The sequence below is a fragment of the Esox lucius genome, chromosome 7, assembly GCF_011004845.1.
Source record: "Esox lucius isolate fEsoLuc1 chromosome 7, fEsoLuc1.pri, whole genome shotgun sequence".
NCBI lineage: Eukaryota > Metazoa > Chordata > Actinopteri > Esociformes > Esocidae > Esox > Esox lucius.
Genome location: NC_047575.1, coordinates 22107372 through 22127967, shown reverse-complemented (window position 1 = coordinate 22127967; position 20596 = coordinate 22107372). Strand labels below are relative to the sequence as shown.

Below are 20596 nucleotides of genomic sequence, written 5' to 3'. Positions count from 1 at the left end.
CTCCTGTTCCTCCTTGCACAGAAGAGCAGATACTGGTCCTGCTGCTGGGTTGATGCACTTCTACGATCCTGTCCAGCTCTCCTTGTATAATGAACTGTCTCCTGGTATCTCCTCCATGCTCCTGAGACTGTACTGGGAGACACAGCAAACCTTTTTGCGGCGGCACATATGGATATGTCATCCTTGAGGAGTTGGACTACCTGTGCAACCTGAATGGGCTGCAGGTACCGCCTCATGCTACCAGTAGTGACAAGAACACTAGCCAAGCACCCTGACATCCAAGCCAGACTGACGCCCCAGTAGTTGACGCACGGTTCCGATACGCCAAACTGGTTTGGAGTTGTGGTCATGTGTACCTGCAACGTGCAGTTCGCTGTGGCCTGTTTCAGCAGCATAATGCACCCTGCCACACTGCACACATAGTTCGGGAATGGTTTGAGGAACAAGGTTCAAGCTTTTGCCTGTTCGTCTGTGTATATTTATATATATATATATATATATATATATAAATATGGTTTACTTGACCTACCCACTGTATATATATATAATTTCTAAGCAAAGCTAAAATAAGAAAATATATAACAATTTATTGAAAAATTCCAAATGGAAATATCTTACGTACATAAAAAAAATTAACTTTGTCATGACAATCAGAATTGAGCTCAGATGTGTCCTTTGATTGTCCTGAAAATGTCTCAATAACTTGATATGCGATACCAAAAACCAAGCCATGAAGTCTCTGTAGACCTCCAAGAATTGTGTTAAGGCACAGATCTGAGAAGGCCATACAGAATTGGTTTCAGGAGACTACTGTAGTGTTTGATTATTGTTGATGGTAAAAGTCTGGAACACTTAAGACTCTTTCAAGCTTTGCCCGTTCAGTGCCTGTGCAAGAAGGATCTTGGTCAGGGAAGACCGAATGGGGAAAATCTAAATGCTGTTGCACACAGAAGCAACTGTAGACCTTGGCACTCGTCTTAACTCTGATTGCTAATTCACGTCATACATTGTTTTTATGACCATTCACGGCAAGTGTGTAACACTTAGCGTTTCAACTAGTTGACCTTTCGTCATCGTCTGAGCCTATCAGTAAACGAGAGGAGAAATCGCTAGTGCAAGTCATCAAGAGTGAGAAGACAAGGGTTTTGCTTTCACATAAGCAAAACTTAGCGTCTACATAGCATTCTCTGAAGAGAAGTAGTCAATGTGATTGTGACGATTACTAATCAGGACGAGGTGGTAATTGGACTGGGAGACTGGTCTGGATTGAGAGAAGGATGAATGGAGAGGCCTAGCCAAAGCAGAGACGCAGAGATTTAAATTTCATTGAACATCTTCGGGGAGACCTAATGCTCCCCATCAATGCTTCATAGGATGTAAAAGAAATAATTTGAGAAACTGCCCAAATCCACTGAATAAAGGTTCTAAATATTCATTTACAAAAGATGTTGAAGTGTTTAAAATGTTCAGTAAATTGCACCAACTTCTAAAAACGTGTTTTCACTTTCATTATCTGGTTTTGTTTTCATTATCGGTGCTTTCATTATCACCTAAAGGATTATTAGGAACACCATACTAATACTGTGTTTGACCCCCTTTCACCTTCAGAACTGCCTTAGTTCTACGTGGCATTGATTCAACAAGGTGCTGAAAGCATTCTTTAGAAATGTTGGCCCATATTGATAGGATAGCAACTTGCAGTTGATGGAGATTTGTGGGATGCACATCCAGGGCACGAAGCTCCAGTTCCACCACATCCCAAAGATGCTCTATTGGGTTGAGATCTGGTGACTGTGGGGGCCATTTCAGTACAGTGAACTCATTGTCATGTTCAAGAAACCAATTTGAAATGATTCAAGCTTTGTGACATGGTGCATTATCCTGCTGGAAGTAGCCATCAGAGGATGGGTACATGGTGGTCATAAAGAGATGGACATGGTCAGAAACAATGCTCAGGTAGGCCGTGGAATTTAAACAATGCCCAATTGGCACTAAGTGTGCCAAGAAAACATCCCCCACACCATTACACCACCACCACCAGTCTGCACAGGCATGATGGATCCATGTTCTCATTCTGTTTACACCAAATTCTGACTCTACCATCTGAATGTCTCAACATAAATCGAGACTCATCAGACCAGGCAACATTCTTCCAGTCTTCAACTGTCCAATTTTGGTGAGCTCATACAAATTGTAGCCTCTTTTTCCTATTTGTAGTGGAGATGAGTGGTACCCGGTGGGGTCTTCTGCTGTTGTAGTCCATCTGCCTCAAGGTTGTGCGTGTTGTGGCTTCACAAATGCTTTGCTGCATACCTCGGTTGTAACGAGTGGTTATTTCAGTCAAAGTTGCTCTTCTATCAGCTTGAATCAGTCGGCCCATTCTCCTCTGACCTCTAGCATCAACAAGGCATTTTTGCCCACAGGACTGCCGCATACTGGATGTTTTGTCCCTTTTCACACCATTCTTTGTAAACCCTAGAAATGGTTGTGCGTGAAAATCCCAGTAACTGAGCAGATTGTGAAATACTCAGACTGGCCCGTCTGGCACCAACAACCATGCCACGCTCAAAATTGCTTGAATCACCTTTCTTTCCCATTCTGACATTCAGTTTGGAGTTCAGGAGATTGTCTTGACCAGGACCACACCCCTAAATGCATTGAAGCAACTGCCATGTGATTGGTTGATTAGATAATTGCATTCATGAGAAATTGAACAGGTGTTCCTAATAATCCTTTAGGTGAGTGTATATTTATGGAAAAAAGTTGTTTTAAATTATGTCTATAACACATCAGAGTGTATTGTACATTGTAACATCATTCCAATGAAGCAAATGGAATTTAAGTGAATTTAACTGAAGACAAAGAGAGATTCAGAGAGTAAGGCTGTGAGGTCAGTGTTCATGCACCTGTTGGGATCTGTCAAACAGAGACAGATGACTTTTTTTTATAATTGCTCTGCCTGGCCATTATCAGTATTAGCATATGAAGGTTTGAGATTTTTTCTCTCTTGCACATTTGTGTATGCTAATTTGTAAGTAATTTCAGATGAAAGAGAGTGGTTGTATCCCAGAGGTACTGTGTCTTACACACACACAGACAACTACACACATGTAGGGAGATTCTTTCTGTCCCTTTCTTAATCTGTTTTTCTCTCTCCTAGTATTTCTATCAGTGTAGACTCAGCAAATGTCTCAGAGCTTAGCTGCTGGTCCTAAACAGCAGTCCTTTTGTGTACAGACATGGAGAAAGACACATTTTAGACATATGGTTGCCCAGCAATCATAGGTCATAAGGAAGAGCTGTGAGCTTCTCTGGAGGAAGAGCTGAACCTTGTCCTTGTATGTATCCGAGAAGAGATAATGAGTTACTCTGTTTTGTATGTAGAAAAACAGAATTCCATAAAAGGAAACTGCATTAAAGGAAATATAAAATTTGAATGTACCAGTATGTCTGCAATTCCCTCTTATTCTAGCCTGTTACAATTCATGGGTAAGATTTGGTCTAAATGTGTGAAGTTTCAGCAAAATCATCCACTGTAAAGAATACAGAGTCAATGTGCACAAGCCCATTGCAGTATGAGGATTAATTGAATCTATTGAGTGGATACTTACAGAGAGGGACTTGTTTCCCTGAGCAAGGCCATGCCAAGCACCTGGCTAGAGGAAGGACAGGGAACAGGGATTGGTGCCACTATGGCTTGGTGATGCCATTTCCATCCCCTCAGACACACACAGACACTTTCACCAATGCACATAGAAACCCACACACACACACACACGCACAGTGCTCTCACAGATGGTTCTCTCTACCTCTCTCAGCCCTATTTGTGTTAGTATGCAGTAGGCGGACTGAGAGAGAAAGGCAGGGCGTAGAAGAGTGCTGTGGATCGTTATTATTGACCAAGCATCTGTGTAGCCCTGTACTGCAGAGAGATGTTCACACACACACACACACACACACACTCAGACACATAGAGCTCCTTGACAGTGAACATGGAGGTTGAGAGGGGGTGGGGAGAGAGACAGTAGAAGGAGACACAGAGAGTATGAGATGAGCAAGGAATGGTCTCCTCTTAAGGCGTGGTCTCAGCTGGCCATCTCCATCTCTCAGCAGATCAGAGGCAGTGCAGTGCAGTGCAGTGCAGTGCTCCAGTGCAATGTAGGATTCTTATTGGAGGTCAGAAATGCCAAGGCCTAAGCTGTCTGCATTATTAATAAGGTAGGGAGGTTGTGGTTTGTGGTAGTGGTTTTAGAAGAATAAAACAGAGAATTTGCAAAAGAAAGACGGTTTGTAATATCATTCCCAGGGGAGTCATCAGGAATCTGATTTCAACCCTGTACCAAGAGGGGTGGAATCTAAGAAACAGCAATCTAGTGGCTCTGTATATAATTGTGTTTGAGTGAGTGTGTGTGTTTGTCTGTCTGTGTGTGTATGTGAGCTTGGAAAGCCTTTTAAAACTGCAGCAGTGCAGTGCTTAGACACGGTGACACACAGACACACACATTACCCACTCTCCCTTGTCACAGATGACAGGCAGTCTGTTTTAATGAAAGCGTCTCTCATTCATAAGCCTGTAAAACAAAATATTGTCAACTTTCTGCGTCTAGCAGCATGCCAGGCAAAGTTCCAGGAAACAGAGGGAGAGAAGAGAGAGAGTGACTGCTTCCTCTTCCTTTGATAGCAGTTTTCTGCAACTGCTTGGAAATGAATAGTTTTTCTTAACATGCAAGTATGTCTCATTCTACAGGCTTGTGTTGGAGTGACCAAAGGGTGACTGAGTTGTTTAATAGCTTGTAAAATAGCACACTCACTGAGAAATGGTGTGAAAAAATTATGTTCTGCCAGTATGCAACCATTTGTATAGTATTCAAGTACACACACACATACACACACACACACACACACAGATACAGGGAGGCATGCATGCTCACACCACACACATGCACCCTTTCCTTTACCCCTCTCTTTACCAGTGGTTGCTTGTCACACACAACTGCATCTAGACCACAAGCTGAAAAGCCCTTCAGGATATCAAATCCATGCTCTAACTAGGTCAACACTGCTCACAATACACTGCTGCTGCCGCCTTCTCCCTTTCGCTATCTCTCTCCCTTTCACCTTCTCTGTGTTGGTTTTCTCCTTCCTTTTAACTCGCCTCCTTCAGTCAAAATGAAAATACCTCAAGGTTTAATACATATGTTGTAATTACATATCATGTACATTCTGTACAGAAGTCCATGCAATATGGCACGTATCCAGAAAAAAAAAAAAACACTTGAAAATCAAACATAAAACATGGTTAAATGGAGATAAGGTAGTGTTGATTGAAGCAGTGCTGTGGGTTGGGTGTTTTACAGGCGACATTTATCTCCCTAAGTGTTTACAACCTCCCCCATTCCTAGCCTTCCCTCAAATTTGGATTATATTCTCACATCCCACCTGAGCTCTGTCATAGTGCCATATCCAAGCTATCCCAGGGTCTCTACTGTGGTCTGAGACAGAGAGTTACAACAGACTGAAAGAAAGATAGGGAGAAAGAGAGAGACAGAGCGAGAGAGAATTCAAGAGCAGCATGATAACAAGCTGGTCTATAGACTGACCACACCACACTGTCAAAGTTCCTCTGAAATATATACAGCTAAATAGGCTGTAGCAGATGTTCACTGTCTGTACCCTCACGACCAGGCCGCTTCAAAGACAAAACTTTGAACATATTTACAAAGACACTATTCTATTTATCTACTGCTGGAGTGTTTTTGCTAAATTCATTTTCCTGAACAGGTAAAAAGGACCATGTCTACACAGGGTGGTGTTGATTCCATTTTGGTGCGAATGAGCGTCCCAAAAGCAAAGCTACAGATGAATGTGGACTATGTCTTATGATGTGTGCAATTGTCTTGCAGCTCCTCGGTTCCTCATCACTTCCACAGGAGCCTTGTACATCCTGGATGTGCAGAATGAGGACGGGCTGTATAACTACAGGTGTATGACACGCCACCGCTACACGGGAGAGACCAGGCAGAGCAACAGCGCGCGCCTCTTTGTGTCGGGTACGTATGTGGGCACAGTATTGTGTGGATGCCAGTCTGTTGTGCATGCTGGGTGCCAGTGTTAGCCTGGAAAATGGTCTGTATTGCATTGTATGACCACTATGTTAGTCTTGATCTAATCCAGCCCAGTGGCCAGAGTATTGTTAACAATTCATACTGTACCTTTGACTCCGCTAATACATTCAACCATATCTCTTCCCTCAGATCCCACCAACTCAGCGCCGGCCATCCTGGATGGCTTTGAGCGTCGCGAAGTAATGGCATCCCACCGGGTGGAGCTGCCATGCAAGGCATCTGGTCACCCAGCCCCCAAGTACCGCTGGCTGAAAGACAACCGACCGCTGGAGCCGGATAGTCGCTTCAGACAAAGTGTAACAGGGCTGCTGATCGAGAGGGCCCAGCCCGGCGACACCGGGAGCTACGTGTGTGAGGTGTGGAACAGTTATGGCAACGCAGAGGTGGTGGGAAGGCTGCAGGTTAAAGGTCAGTAGTAGAGTTTGTTCAGTTGTGGTGTTTGTGAAGACTATGTTTCATTGTTTCAGTATTTAGGAACTAAATCTGTATTTTTTATATTAAATGTTATACTGTAGAAGGCTGAAGACGCTTTTTTAAAATATCAATATTGTTTTGTAACTTACATGTTCCTATGCCTTGGAGATTCAGTACAAATGATTAACAAAGGCACTGAATCACCCAAATGCAGCCTTATACAAGCTTCAAAGCTCTCAGTACACTGGAATGTATTTGCTGTATAAACCGTGCCTCCAACATTGTATTTGTATTATGAGCAAGTTCCTATTTTGTGGAACTTGCTCATGCTCATAAATTAATAAACCATTGCCTCATAGTGGCAAAATGCCTCAGAATGATACACAGGAACAATACACGTAGTCCTTCAAGTCCTTTAATCTCTAACAAACTGACATACAGTATGTCACTTTATAATATATATATAAACATACTGAAGTATTTTTCCTCTCCCTCTTTCAGAGCCTCTGAAGGCAGTGGTCAGCCCTAGAAAGGTGAAAGGCAGCGTGGGTAGCCAGGTATCTCTGTCATGCAGCGTGAGTGGTTCAGAAGAGTATGAGCTTTCCTGGTACCGGAATGGGGAGATCATCTACCCCGGGAACAGCGTCCGCATGACAGGCAACAACCGGGAGAACCTGGTAATGGCTGGAATGGCTAAGAGTGATGGAGGAGCCTACCAGTGCTTTGCCCGGAATGGCAAGATGTCTGCCCAGGACTTTGTTCAGGTCATCCTGGAAGGTCAGTACTCTCAGCACATGTCTGTGTGGTCAGAGGGTTAGATAGTAAATGTGAGCGGTATCTATTTGAAACCCGGAGAGAAAAAATCTGAATGTGCACCCGTGAGTGTTCTTCCATGATAATGTGTGCTTGAATGCTGTTTGATGTGTTTTTGTATGGATGTGGAGAATGGGGAAATACCAACAATTGATCCGTGCATGTTTTTGTGTGTGTATTTGTGTGTGTGTGTGTGTGTGTGTGTGGGGGGGGGGGGGGTTGTGTGTGTGTGTGCTAATGAGGGCTGCAGCAAAGCCCTGCCACAGCCCCTATTATTAGATTATCCGAACAAGCCTCACATTGCTCTCATCGACTGAGCTCTGTTGCTGCGGCAACTGTCTCCTGTGGCCCTGGACCAGTATAAAGAGGGTATTGATAATCTATAATGGTGTGGAGAAGGAGGAATAGGAACAATACCAAAACCTCTTTCCACTGTTCTTGCACTGCCTCACGTGTGTATTAATACAATATATGGAAGTATGCAGTGTTAGACTGAATGGACACTGTACATGCTCATGTACAGTGAATTACACTCCAGGTTGAGACAGATCTTGTATCAGCTGACAAAAACCTGCTTCCTCATAACAGTCAGCTTCCTCATGACTGTCAGCTTCCTCATGACTGTCAGCTTCCTCATGACTGACTGCATCCTCATGACTGGCCACTTCTTCGTGATGGTCAGCTTCCTCATAACAGTCAACTTTCTCATGACTGTCAGCTTTCTCATGACTGACTGCTTCCTTGTGACTGTCAGCTTTCTCATGACCGACTGCTTCCTTGTGACTTTCAGCTTTCTCATGACAGTCAGCTTCCTCATTACTGTCAGTTTCCTCATGATTCTCAGCTTCCTTGTGGCTGTCAGGTTTCTCATGACTGTCAGCTTCCTCATGACTGTCAGTTTCCTCGTGACTCTCAGCTTCCTCATGACTGTCAGCTTCCTCATGACTGTCAGTTTCCTTGTGACTCTCAGCTTCCTCATGACTGTCAGCTTCCTCGTGACTGTCAGTTTCCTCGTGATTCTCAGCTTCCTTGTGGCTGTCAGCTTCCGCGTTGTAACGCAAAATGCATGCCCGTCTGAGAGAATGACGCGCGTCGCGTAAATAGTAAGTGGGCACCGATGGCCAATGGGCAAAAAGGGCAGTCTGAGGGGAAATGGCTCCTCCTGGGTCTATCTGTACACGTGCCTGCCAAAACCTAATCCTCAGCTTACATTATAGAGGAACATAGGAAAAGTTCAGTCCCAACCTCATGTCTGATCTCCTCTCTGTCCCTCCAGACGGCACACCCAAGATAATCTCCTCCTTCAGCGAGAAGGTGTTTGGGACCAACGAGTTTGTTTCACTGTTCTGCACGGTCAAAGGCACACCAGAGCCTCGAGTGACATGGACCCTGGATGACGAGCCAGTGGTCAGAACCTCTCGCCACCGCATCGGCCACTACACCAACCAAGAAGGTCATGTGGTCAGCCATCTGAACATCAGCCAGACCACAGGCCCGGACGGGGGGGTCTACCGGTGCATCTGCAACAATTCGGCCGGGGCAGTCTCCTACCAGGCGCGAATAAACGTAAGAGGTGCTTGTCAGATCAGCTCCTCCAAAACAATTACATTTTACACATGTTTATGAATTTATTTGCTGCTGTTGTTGTCATGTTTCTTGTTATTTGTTATGCATGTGTTTTTTGGCAAAGCTGAAGTGCCTCACTCAATGCAGTCAGTTATATATTGTAATTAGATTGTAGTAACACTTACAGAAACTAGGAAATTGCTTCTTGAAGTGTACCCTAAAATTCAGATAGGATGTTATTGGGATATACATTCAGTAAGACAGCTTTCTGTTTTACTCTATGACATTCAATTCAGCAAAAAGTTTGTTCCATATCAGAGAGTCTGACCACAAATTCAGTACAATATGACGACACCTAATGGATTTAATCAGTCCTTCCTTTCTTCTTCTAAAGTGCCAGAACATAATCAGAATACTTTACTGAGTTTGGAGAATCCCAAAATGTAGTTTCTGATTATATTTCCAACGCTGCTGAAAAAGCTCTTTGGATCTGGTTCCAGGCAACCTGTGCTGGTTGAGTTGTCTTGTGACTTGGGTGGTAGTTGAGCAGTTTTGTCTGTCCTTCTTTGTTCTTTTTGTTTAAATATGCCACACATTCATTGTATGTGAATGTGTGTATGTGTGTCTGTATCTGGGTGTTTCTATGTATGTTTTTGTGTCTGTGCATTTGTGTGTGTATGTGTGTGTGTGTGTGTTCTAAGTCCTTTCCTCAACCATTGTCCTGTCTGTGTCAATGTGGGTCTCAATTGAGTCAACTAGCTCTTTTGTCTGTCTGTCCTCTTTTTTCCCTTTTCCTTTAATTTCCTGTTTCGAACATGGCAGATTATCCTAGGAGCTCGCTCAGTGCTGCGATCATCACTCACTGATGTCAGCAGTAACTTCTCTAATGCCTACTCCCTACCTAACACCCGCTGATGGCTTCATATTGGGATGCCATTAAGTTGATTTACACTAGCACTAGCATATGACTGAGGAGCCATCTACACTGAGGAGGGAGGTGTCAGGCAAGCTACACAAAAAACAGCTATTGTAGCACTGACTGTAGTCAGGGTTTCTAGGCATCTGTTTGGAGATTTCAGGCCTTTCAACTTCCACTCAGTGAGAATTAATTGCCTTATAAATGCTCAAGACAGAGAAGTATGTCCTGTGTTACAGACCATGTCCTGTGATAGAGATTGGATAGCTCTTTTAGGTGGTTGTAGTTATGACTTGTATTTAGAGAGAGGATGCTAGAGTTTCCAGTTAGCATTGAAAATAATATATATATATATATATATATATATATATATATATATATGGCTACTAAATGCAGCTGAGTAAAGGCGATAAATCTCTGCAGGTGCCATTACAGAGACTGTGTAATGACTATTTCTTGCATCATTGGCTCCTTAATCGTGCTAAAGAGAGCAGCAACACGTGTGCCTGTACTAGCTGTACACACCACAACAGACTTAGTTTAACTGTCTTATTTTCTATCTAGTTACACCAATTTATTTAACATTATTACATTTCTATCACCTTTTTGTTTCCATATGGCCTGTATGGGCAAAACAGCGAGGTTTGGGTAACTGTCTCTTATCTACTGCATGTAAAGCATCCTAATAGAGACTCAGTTTCCCTAATAGGGTCTGTATTATGGAGCTGTATTGGTTATATACTGCATATATGCTGTTGGTTTTTCAACAATGTGAGAAAGAGAGCAGAGGGATTGTGAGTAATGGTTTTGATAATGGGTTCATGAGTGGAGAGTGGGAACATTGCGCTCTAATGCTTGTCAAACGCAATCATGCCTGGCGTCTAGCAGGTGCTAGAACAGTGTAATAAAATTCACTTCACCTCAGAGAGATTAAAATCGCAGGGTAGTTACCCACCCTCTGGAACGCTTAGCTGTTGTATAGATAGGTCCCAGGATGGGCTGCCTGTAGATTGTTATTATTCCATGAGAATGTAGAGCAGTGTTCATGTAACCCTTTACAGTGTATTTCCAAATTACAGAGAGAATATCAGTGATGTGCCTGATATTATATTAATCTGTTATCTGTTCTAGGATATCAGTCAGAGAAGTCCCAAAGAATAATATGTGTTACAGTCCCCAATATATGTTTTCTTTGTCTTTTAGAGAATTAGTCACTGTCTGTATCCATGCTTTCTAATATACTTAAGCATCTCACACTTCTAAAGTTTCACATTTCTCAGCCTCAAAATCATTTTAAGAGAGGTATTTCTCTTCTGTCTCCTTTAAGGGCCTGCCAGCATACGACCAATGAAAAACCTCACCGCCATTGCTGGGCGGGACATGTACATCCACTGCCGCGTCATTGGCTACCCATATTACTCCATCAAGTGGCACAAGGACGCCAACCTGCTCCCTTATAACCACCGGCAGCGGGCATTTGAGAACAACGGCACACTGAAGCTGTATGATGTACAAAAGGATGTGGATGAGGGAGAGTACACATGCAGTGTGCTGGTCTCACCTTCTCTCTCCACCAGCCAAAGTGTACACGTTAGTGTAAAAGGTACAGTAGGCTATGGACTCAAACCTCACTTCGCCATACTCACTTAAAGACACTTATATTCCAGGGGTTCCCGGGCTGTAGAGCTGCCTGCGGGGCTTCAGCTCTGCCCATTATCCAACACATTTAATTCTTCTTATTAGCTGATAATCAGGACCATGCCTTGCTGGACGAGATGTGTTACTGTACCTAGTTTGGGCGCGTTCCAGACATCTGCCACAATCAGTAAAAGGTTCCTAAAACTCACAGTGTAATGGGGCCTGGTATCAGCTGATGGGAACATTCACGGTCACTGTGCCAATCTGCCAGAACACTACAGTATGTAACACAGATGGCTCACTAGTCTTTACTCAATAGTGACGCTGCATTATTTCCAGCGTCAGTACGATTGGACCAATTGGAATCCCCCTCTCAAGGGTCTTGGCGGCGCCACCACGTTAACGAGTGTAGCATGCGAGGGAAATCATGCCGGCTGTGGCCTTAGACAATACTGGGAACACCAACAAACCCGCTCTGCCTAATTTGGCTGCTTAGCATTCCGAGGCTGCGGAGAGGAGAGGAGAGGAGAGGGAATCCCCAGGAGCCCATTATGCCTACTTTGTTGTGAATTAAATAAGCACTGAAGTGCCGCTTATTCCAATGTTATTTTAAATCATTAATTCTCCAAAGCATCTGTTTCTCACGATGGCTACAGTGTCCCCGGAGAGAGAGAGACAGAGAGAAAGAGAGAGAAGAGAGAGAGAGTGAGAGAGAAAGAGATGGGGAGATATAGGGAGAAATACAGGGAGAGAAAGAGATAGTGGAAGAAAGCGAGAGACAGAAAGTGAGTGAGGCAGAGAAGGACAGAGAGAGCCAAGAGGAACAGTGAGAGTGGAATAGAGAAACCGAGAGTGAGAGAAGTGGGACTAAGTGAGATGAAGAGCCTGGCCATGCCTCAGTATTCAGGTACATTTCTATTATATTCTTGAGACTCTCAGCAAAAGGAAATGTATATATGTATATTTTTATTACCTGCACCTCAACGCCTATTTATAAGATGATAGACTGAGTATTATGATGGTTGATCAGGGAAATCTTTCCACAGGGATGTTACAGGATGGCACCTGCTTACTTACTGCACAGTGAGACTGCGTTCAGTCCTTGCTCTAGATGTTAACACATGCCTTAACTCTAGCTCTCCATTTCTCCCGCAGTTCCTCCAACCATCCATCCCTTCGAGTTCCCTCGCTTCTCCATCGGCCAGCGTGTCTTTATTCCATGTGTGGTAATGTCAGGTGACCAGCCTGTCGTCATCACCTGGCAGAAAGACGGTCGGCCAATCCCAGCCAGCCTAGGCGTAACCATCGACAACATAGATTTCACCAGCTCCCTGCGCATCTCCAACCTGTCTCTCCTACACAATGGCAATTACACCTGCATTGCTCGCAACCTGGCCGCCACAGTGGAACACCAGAGTCAGCTCATTGTAAGGGGTAAGGCGGGTGGGGGACAGGGGAGAGAAAGAGAGGGAGGTGATGGAGAGGGGGAGGGGTCAGGGTGCAGCAGGTTTGACACTTCATGAGCTATGAGTCAAGAATGTAGTTTTCTCGCTATATTGCTAGAGTGAACTCTCTCTCATATGTTCCCCTACAGTTGGAGTGGATTCAAATCAACTCACCTCTAGGCCTATGTTGGGTATAGCGAAAGAAAGAATGGCCCCAGCGATTTGCTTAAACAAAATATAACCATACGTGTCTGTGCTGTTTTACTGTCATCTTAATCACTTAATGTTGTGATGTGAGATGCCACTTATTCCACTACTGAAGGCTTATATGCATGGTTGGGGTTAATTCCTTTAAAATCCAGTCAATTCAGAATGTACATTGACATTCCAATTCAAATTATTTTCAATCATATTCAGTTATGATTTTAAATTCAACCCGAATTGGTCGATAGTTTGTCATTGAAAAGGAACTGACCCCAAACCCTGCTAATTATGGTAACCCACATAAGCATTAGCTCTTTTATTTTTTTACACACTATATAAAGCCTAATTAATTTAACTCAGACCACAACACCATATAACAAGCGTTAATCAATAATCTTTTTGCTGTGACTCTCCAAACCAGTTCCTCCCAAGTTTGTTGTGCAGCCAAAAGACCAAGATGGCATCTATGGCAAAGCTGTGATCCTCAACTGCTCAGCAGAGGGTTACCCTGTCCCTACCATTGTGTGGAAATACTCCAAAGGTAATATTAGAGTAAGAGTGATGATCATTGTTCATTGGAGTTTAGTAAAGAATAACTGTTTGGTCACGAAGGTGCACTGGCTGAAACTGTCCAATTAGAACATAGATATTCCTTTTCTGTTGCAAAACGTTTTATTGTGTGTATAGTATTATAGTGTGTCCTTATGTTGATGACCAGGATTCATTCAAAGCTACTCTTCCCCCATGTGACTATGTGTTTTGTTGCCACACTGGCCACAGAGTTGTTCTGGAACAGTTTACTATTTCTGCTCCTCCAACTGTCTTGCTGAATTGCATGAAAAGAGCTTTTCTATTGAAAAGTATACATTTATGATACAAAACAGAGGACATACTGAGTCCACAGGCTTGTGGTTGAATATTAAAAGCTCAGTGCTTGAACTCTAAACAGACAGGGACTGACAGGAAGTCAACACCATCACCAGAAACGATGAAAAGTTGTGCTGTAAACGTCCATCCATTATGTAATATTCTTTCTTAATTTGATTCTAAACCATGGGACATTATGGACTCCCCTTTCCCCCTCTCTCCCTCCCTCTCAGGTGCGGGGGTTCCCCAATTTCAGCCTATAGCCTTGAACTCTGGCTTTCGGATCCAGGTTCTGGTGAATGGCTCTCTACTCATCAAACATGTCCTGGAGGAAGACAGCGGCTACTATCTTTGTAAGGTCAGCAACGACGTGGGAGCTGACGTGAGCAAGTCCATGTACCTCAACGTCAAAAGTAAGTTACTAAAGACCCTTGTGTGTCATGGCCTCACACCGTTTTGTGACAGAACGGTCACCAGTACAGTGGGTCACCAGTACAGTGGGTCACCAGTAGAGTGGATCACCAGTACAGTGGGACCGTTCACCAGTACAGTGGGTCACCAGTACAGTGGGTCACCAGTAGAGTGGATCACCAGTACAGTGGGACCGTTCACCAGTACAGTGGGTCACCAGTAGAGTGGAACCGTTCACCAGTACAGTGGGTCACCAGTACAGTGGGTCACCAGTACAGTGGGTTACCAGTACAGTGGGTCACCAGTAGAGTGGATCACCAGTAGAGTGGGACTGTTCACCAGTACAGTGGGTCACCAGTACAGTGGGTCACCAGTACAGTGGGTCACCAGTAGAGTGGGACCGTTCACCAGTACAGTGGGTCACCAGTACAGTGGGTCACCAGTAGAGTGGATCACCAGTACAGTGGGACCATTCACCAGTACAGTGGGTCACCAGTAGAGTGGAACCGTTCACCAGTACAGTGGGTCACCAGTACAGTGGGTCACCAGTACAGTGGGTCACCAATACAGTGGGACCGTTCACCAGTACAGTGGGTCACCAGTACAGTGGGACCGTTCACCAGTACAGTGGGACCGTTCACCAGTACAGTGGGTCACCAGTAGAGTGGATCACCAGTACAGTGGGACCATTCACCAGGACAGTGGGTCACCAGTACAGTGGGTCACCAGTACAGTGGGACTGTTCACCAGGACAGTGGGTCACCAGTACAGTGGGTCACCAGTACAGTGGGTCACCAATACAGTGGGACCGTTCACCAGTACAGTGGGTCACCAGTACAGTGGGACCGTTCACCAGTACAGTGTGTCACCAGTATAGTGGGACCGTTCACCAGTACAGTGGGTCACCAGTACAGTGGGACCGTTCACCAGTACAGTGTGTCACCAGTATAGTGGGACCGTTCACCAGTACAGTGGGTCACCAGTACAGTGGGACCGTTCACCAGTACAGTGTGTCACCAGTACAGTGGGACCGTTCACCAGTACAGTGGGTCACCTCTACCATGGGACAACACACCCTGTCTTAACACATTCCACAAAAGCAGCCATACAGTGTCGCCAGTCTCCGTTGCTCTTTCTTTCTCTTGGAGAAACACAGACATTTATCCGCTGAGTGGCCATGGACTTAGCTCCCCTCCATTAGGCTTTGAACTCTGTATGCAGGCAAGGCTGCCATGCGGAAAAGAGGGCTGGGGGGGGGGGCGGGTTGGGGGGTTGGGCTACCAGTCTGTCATCCTCCCTTGTCTTCTTCTCTACCTTCCCTCCTCCTCCCTAAGCTGTCCATCTTTCTCTTCTTTTCCTACTCCACCTCTTCTGCTTCCTATTTTATGCAGACTTCCCTTTCTGCCGCCTGTCCTTGTGTAATATTACTCTGTTTTATTTCTGATACAATTTGATTTTCCTGCCCGTCAGCCTTTATCCAGCTTTCATCAGTGAAACACACAAACACACACACACACATGTTCAACCTCCTCAGAAATGGCTTCCAAAATGACATGCCTTAACAAACCATATATATATATATATATATATATATATATATATATATATATATATATATATATATAGATATATAGATATATAGATATATAGATATATAGATAGATATATAGATATATAGATAGATAGATAGATAGATAGACAGATAGATAGATAGATAGATAGATAGATAGATAGATAGATAGATAGATAGATAAGATATATTATGGTGCAATCAATCATACAAATGAAATTGCATGCACTGCAGCATATTATTGTGCAGGAATTGAAATAAAAACAGTAAAACAGTGTTCCAAGCTATCCTCACATTCAGTCCGTTGGTTCTACATGCAAACAGAATTATTCTATACTGTCCGTAATCACTAGATTTTTGCAATTGGAACACTGCCCTCCTCAGGTACAAAAAGGAATCTTTGGAAAATTGTGGCAAGACTATTGTTTTTAACAAATGAATTTCCCATCACGTTGATGGTGAATAGACTGGTAACTGCACAGATTTTAAATATGGAAGAGGAAATGTTGAGGAAAACCCCTGAATCAGCATAAACATTATAAGTCCGAGTAGCTATGTAAATCAGGTTCTTCTTAGTGTGTTTCAGAGTTGTGTTGTTTGTATATGTGCATGCATGTGTGAATGTGTGTGTGATTGCCTCCTGCTCTCATCTGGCTGAGCTGGTTGCTCATTGATCCAGTCCCACAGTGTGGGTGGAGCACATTTCCCTTTTGCTGTTATCTGGCCAGAACAGAGTGTCTCTGTCTGCCACAGCCAAATACTGCTCCCTCATCTCTACCTCTCTGTCTGTCACTCTGTCTGCTGCAGCTAAATACTGCTCCCTCATCTATAGCTTTATGTCTGACACACTCGCTCATAGAACACTTCATCAAAAACACACCAGGACCCTTACAAACACACACACACTCATACCCCAGTTAATAGATATATAAATAATTTATATGTATATGTACATATGTCTTGGCACACTGGTAGATTTTTATAGAGTCCTTTGTGTTGTACATCCTATCAATATGCAATGTGTGTGTGTGTGTTCTCAGTCAAGCTGAACTCAGCTCCCGGAGTCTGGTTCAGGGTATTGTTTTGATCGTTCTGCGGTCGGTCGGTCTGGCTGGCTGGGCTTCAGGTTGAGATTGGCCCTCATGGAAACCTGAGCCTCCCTGGGAGCCCCTCTTCCGTGGCCTCGTGTGGATCAGTGTGTTTGTGCCAGACGAGACCCAGTCGCCCGACCCACCGGTCCTGCCGGGGCTGCTGAGCAGGTGTACTGTTACACATTGTACACAACAGGCTGTGTCCTCCTCTCCAGAGACGGGAAGCATGCAGCACAGCGTTGTATCAGTGTCCTCCCTGCCGGGCTGCTGGGTGTTTTTTATCCCAGCCATGCAACACCGAGGCTTGTGGAGAAGCTCATATGGCCGGACTGCCACTTAAGAGGCTTAAGAGACAATTAGAGCAACACTTAAAGGGACGGGCTGGGAAGTGGTCAGGTGATATATAGTACAGAATGAGCTCTGGGCGGGTTTACCTTCATGCAGTACTGGAACAGGCACACATATACAAACATGTACTGGTTTCAGGGGTTTAGTCCGATTCCATTTGCCAAGACTATTCTTATGGTTGCATAGGGAAAATAGTGAATGCTATTGTGATCTAATAGTGGGAGGATTGTATTCGTATTACTTTATGCACATAAGCTCAATGCCTAAATATAAAATACCTTGCATTAATGTACGCTAATGCTGTCCTGCAGGCCCACAGACAGCAGAATGCCTATGTTGTAGTATATACTAGTAGTATTCTGACAGCTTTCTGTGTTTGTATGGGTATGGCCTTTTTTCCTTGTTAGTCAATTGTTAGTACTGCATGCAACACTTTATTCTATATTACGTAACATTATCAATGTTACTTTTTAAATAATTCCACTTTCTAAATGACTGAAGTCTCCTCTACTGTACCTCCACTGATCCAATTGATTGAATGAATTACAAGTACAGTAGTTTGGTTTTATCAGAGTGGGTCAACAGCCAATCAATGTTTATCAGTGCCAATTAGGATCAATTAAGTGCATTACACACATAACCAACTGAGACACGCAGATGAGAGCATATAATGAGACTTAATTGGAGAAAAACAACATTGTTGCCAAGCTCCCAATCACCCAATCAGACCTTTGTTGTTTTAGCCTTCAACTCGCCTGTCTGCAGCCAAATACTCAACATCATGCTCAATGTCCAATAAAATTATGCAGCTACAGGAGTTATATGCATGAAGATAGCACTTACCCACATACAGGCTTGTTTTAAACATGCATACACACACATACACACACCACACACACACTGCAACATACAAAAACACACTGGACACAATCCTTTTTTACACACACACTCCATACACACACCTACATACACCACACAAAGTGCTACAGGGGCTGTGTGCTCCCGTAGGGAGTGATCTCGTCTCATTCTGGTCTCACCCCCACGGCCCCGGCGTCCAGCCATGGCACCCTGTGGCCTACATTCCTCAACCAGACACTCACTCTGCTGGGGTAAATGGAGCTTGATGCCTGGGGCTGTCCATCTGAATCTACGGTCATAGGTTAATGATGCTGTTAGACGTCCATGCTGTGCAGATATGGAGATGATTCAATGTACAGTGGTATCAGGTTGGTTGGATGTAAACATCACATCTGCTATAGGTATGATAGGTATGATCTATACACATGAAAAGGTTCAGGACTTCTCCCTTACCCCCTGACTCTAGTTATAAACAACAACACAGTTGCTACAATGCTACAGTTGCTACAATGCTACAATGCCATCTCATAAAGGCAAGATAGGACTTATTGCCGTCATTATAAATCAAACCCAACACTTTATTACATAGTGATACAATCACAGGGGACTTCTCGTTTTCATTGAGAATGAAGAGTTGGTCCTTGCTGCAGTTGGACTTCAAAGATGCATACCAGGATTTTGGACTACTGATTGTACAAGTGAGGCTTTTGACCCAAAACGGGTCTCTGAAAATGTATGTGCCGATATCAGCCCTAAGTAATCAAATCCACGTGGTTTCATACTTGAAATGTATTTGCCTTACTGAGTTATGATTGCGATTCTACTTATATATTATATATGCATAAAAACATTCACACACATACATATATGATTTATATAACAAATATAAGAATATAATATACATTACACTATCAGAGACAGATACTGTATGCGTTAAATCTCTGTGTTTTTATTTTGGCTCTGCATTGCGACATTCAGGGCTATGGCAGTGGAAACATGGTCCCACAGAAAATCAATTGCTGCTCCATGTTCTATTCCTGGATCCTATAAATGGCCACCTCTAAGGATGGGGATGGAAGAGAGGGAGAGAATATGGAGGGGGAGAGAGAGATTGTCCGATGTTTGTTGGCATGGTAACATGGCCAGGTGAAAGGGAGCCTGGGAGACGGGGGCTGCAGCCTTTTTTCCTCGCAAGAGGCGAATATCCCAGAATTCCCTGCAGTCTGACAGGCATCTTGGAGATTTAGAAATGGGTCTCTCCTGACCTCTACTCTAGCAGATAGAGATACACATCAGTCAGTGCTGTTGAATATAGCTTTTACTTGTGTCTGTGTCTGTGTGTATGTGTGTGTGTGTGTGTGTGCACATGGTGTGCATACTATTTAGTCCAGAGGGTTAAATAAAGAATGAGTACCTGCCCAATGCAGGAGTCTCCCAGTGGAGGGCATACGTTGCCCCTCCCCCCAGAGCCGTGATCCTCTTCCCATAATTCTGCTGGATATTAAAGAAATACATCAACACATCAATTACAGGCCTATGAAAAGACTGGCAATGCCTCGGGGCAGACAGACACAGCTGTGCCCCGCTCCCTCTTTCACTCACTGATTGCATTGCTCCTGTCTGTGTGATGGCGACCTCACCTGATGTAGCCCTTCTATGCAGTAGGTGTCTCATAGACTACATGTTTCTCAACACAGTAGTGGTGTCCCATTGGAGGCCTCTGCTTTCAGCGCCTAACTTTTGTTATATTTATGACAATCCCAGTAGGGCGGTATCAGCCTCTGTCAGGGTGGTAAACATTGCACCTCAGAGGCACTTTACATGGCAAAATGAGACTATCGTGGCTTAAAACGCTAACATTTACAGAAGGGGCAAGAAGTTATTTTTTCCCCTTAGTACTCAAAGTGCATGGCACTAAAAATTCATAGTTTTCATGCAAAATAAATCAGCCTTCTTTTTTGGTAGCGTGGCTCAAAATGGCTGGGGAGTGAATAAAAGATGAAGCTTAAACGTCTGCGAACCCTTGCCTGACAGTTTTCATCACATCTCAGGAGCTGTGTATCTTTGTGTGGTGTGCTGTCCTTCCTTTATTGTGCTGTCAGAGACCAACCAATGGGGAGTATCTTATATCCAAGGCATGGCTGCTTGTTGTCGTACAGAACAATGTTTGTTTTCATAGCTCAACATAACAGAGAAGCACTTTAAAATTGATCAAATTACTGTGTTTAGTGTGTATTAAATTACAAATTGGACCAAAGACTGCAGAATGTAAACCAGCACAACAACAGAAGTCAGCTAAACTATGACTCAATTAAATGTCATTTGAGCAG

General features: G+C 43.9%; 1 protein-coding gene across 7 annotated transcripts in view; it reads left to right on the top strand.

Moving 5' to 3' along the window:
* dscama (Down syndrome cell adhesion molecule a) overlaps nucleotides 1–20596 on the top strand; it is a 116877-nt gene that overhangs the window by 75434 nt on the left and 20847 nt on the right. For 3 of the 7 annotated variants that reach the window (XM_020048634.3, XM_020048635.3, XM_020048633.3), the window contains exons 4-12: nucleotides 5904–6050; nucleotides 6255–6533; nucleotides 7041–7316; nucleotides 8629–8925; nucleotides 11162–11437; nucleotides 12628–12906; nucleotides 13067–13108; nucleotides 13543–13662; nucleotides 14222–14401. In XM_020048634.3, the coding sequence (XP_019904193.1) occupies nucleotides 5904–6050; nucleotides 6255–6533; nucleotides 7041–7316; nucleotides 8629–8925; nucleotides 11162–11437; nucleotides 12628–12906; nucleotides 13067–13108; nucleotides 13543–13662; nucleotides 14222–14401 (1896 nt within the window). The other 4 variants (XM_010904384.4, XM_010904383.4, XM_034293362.1 and 1 more) reach the window with 3 other exon arrangements.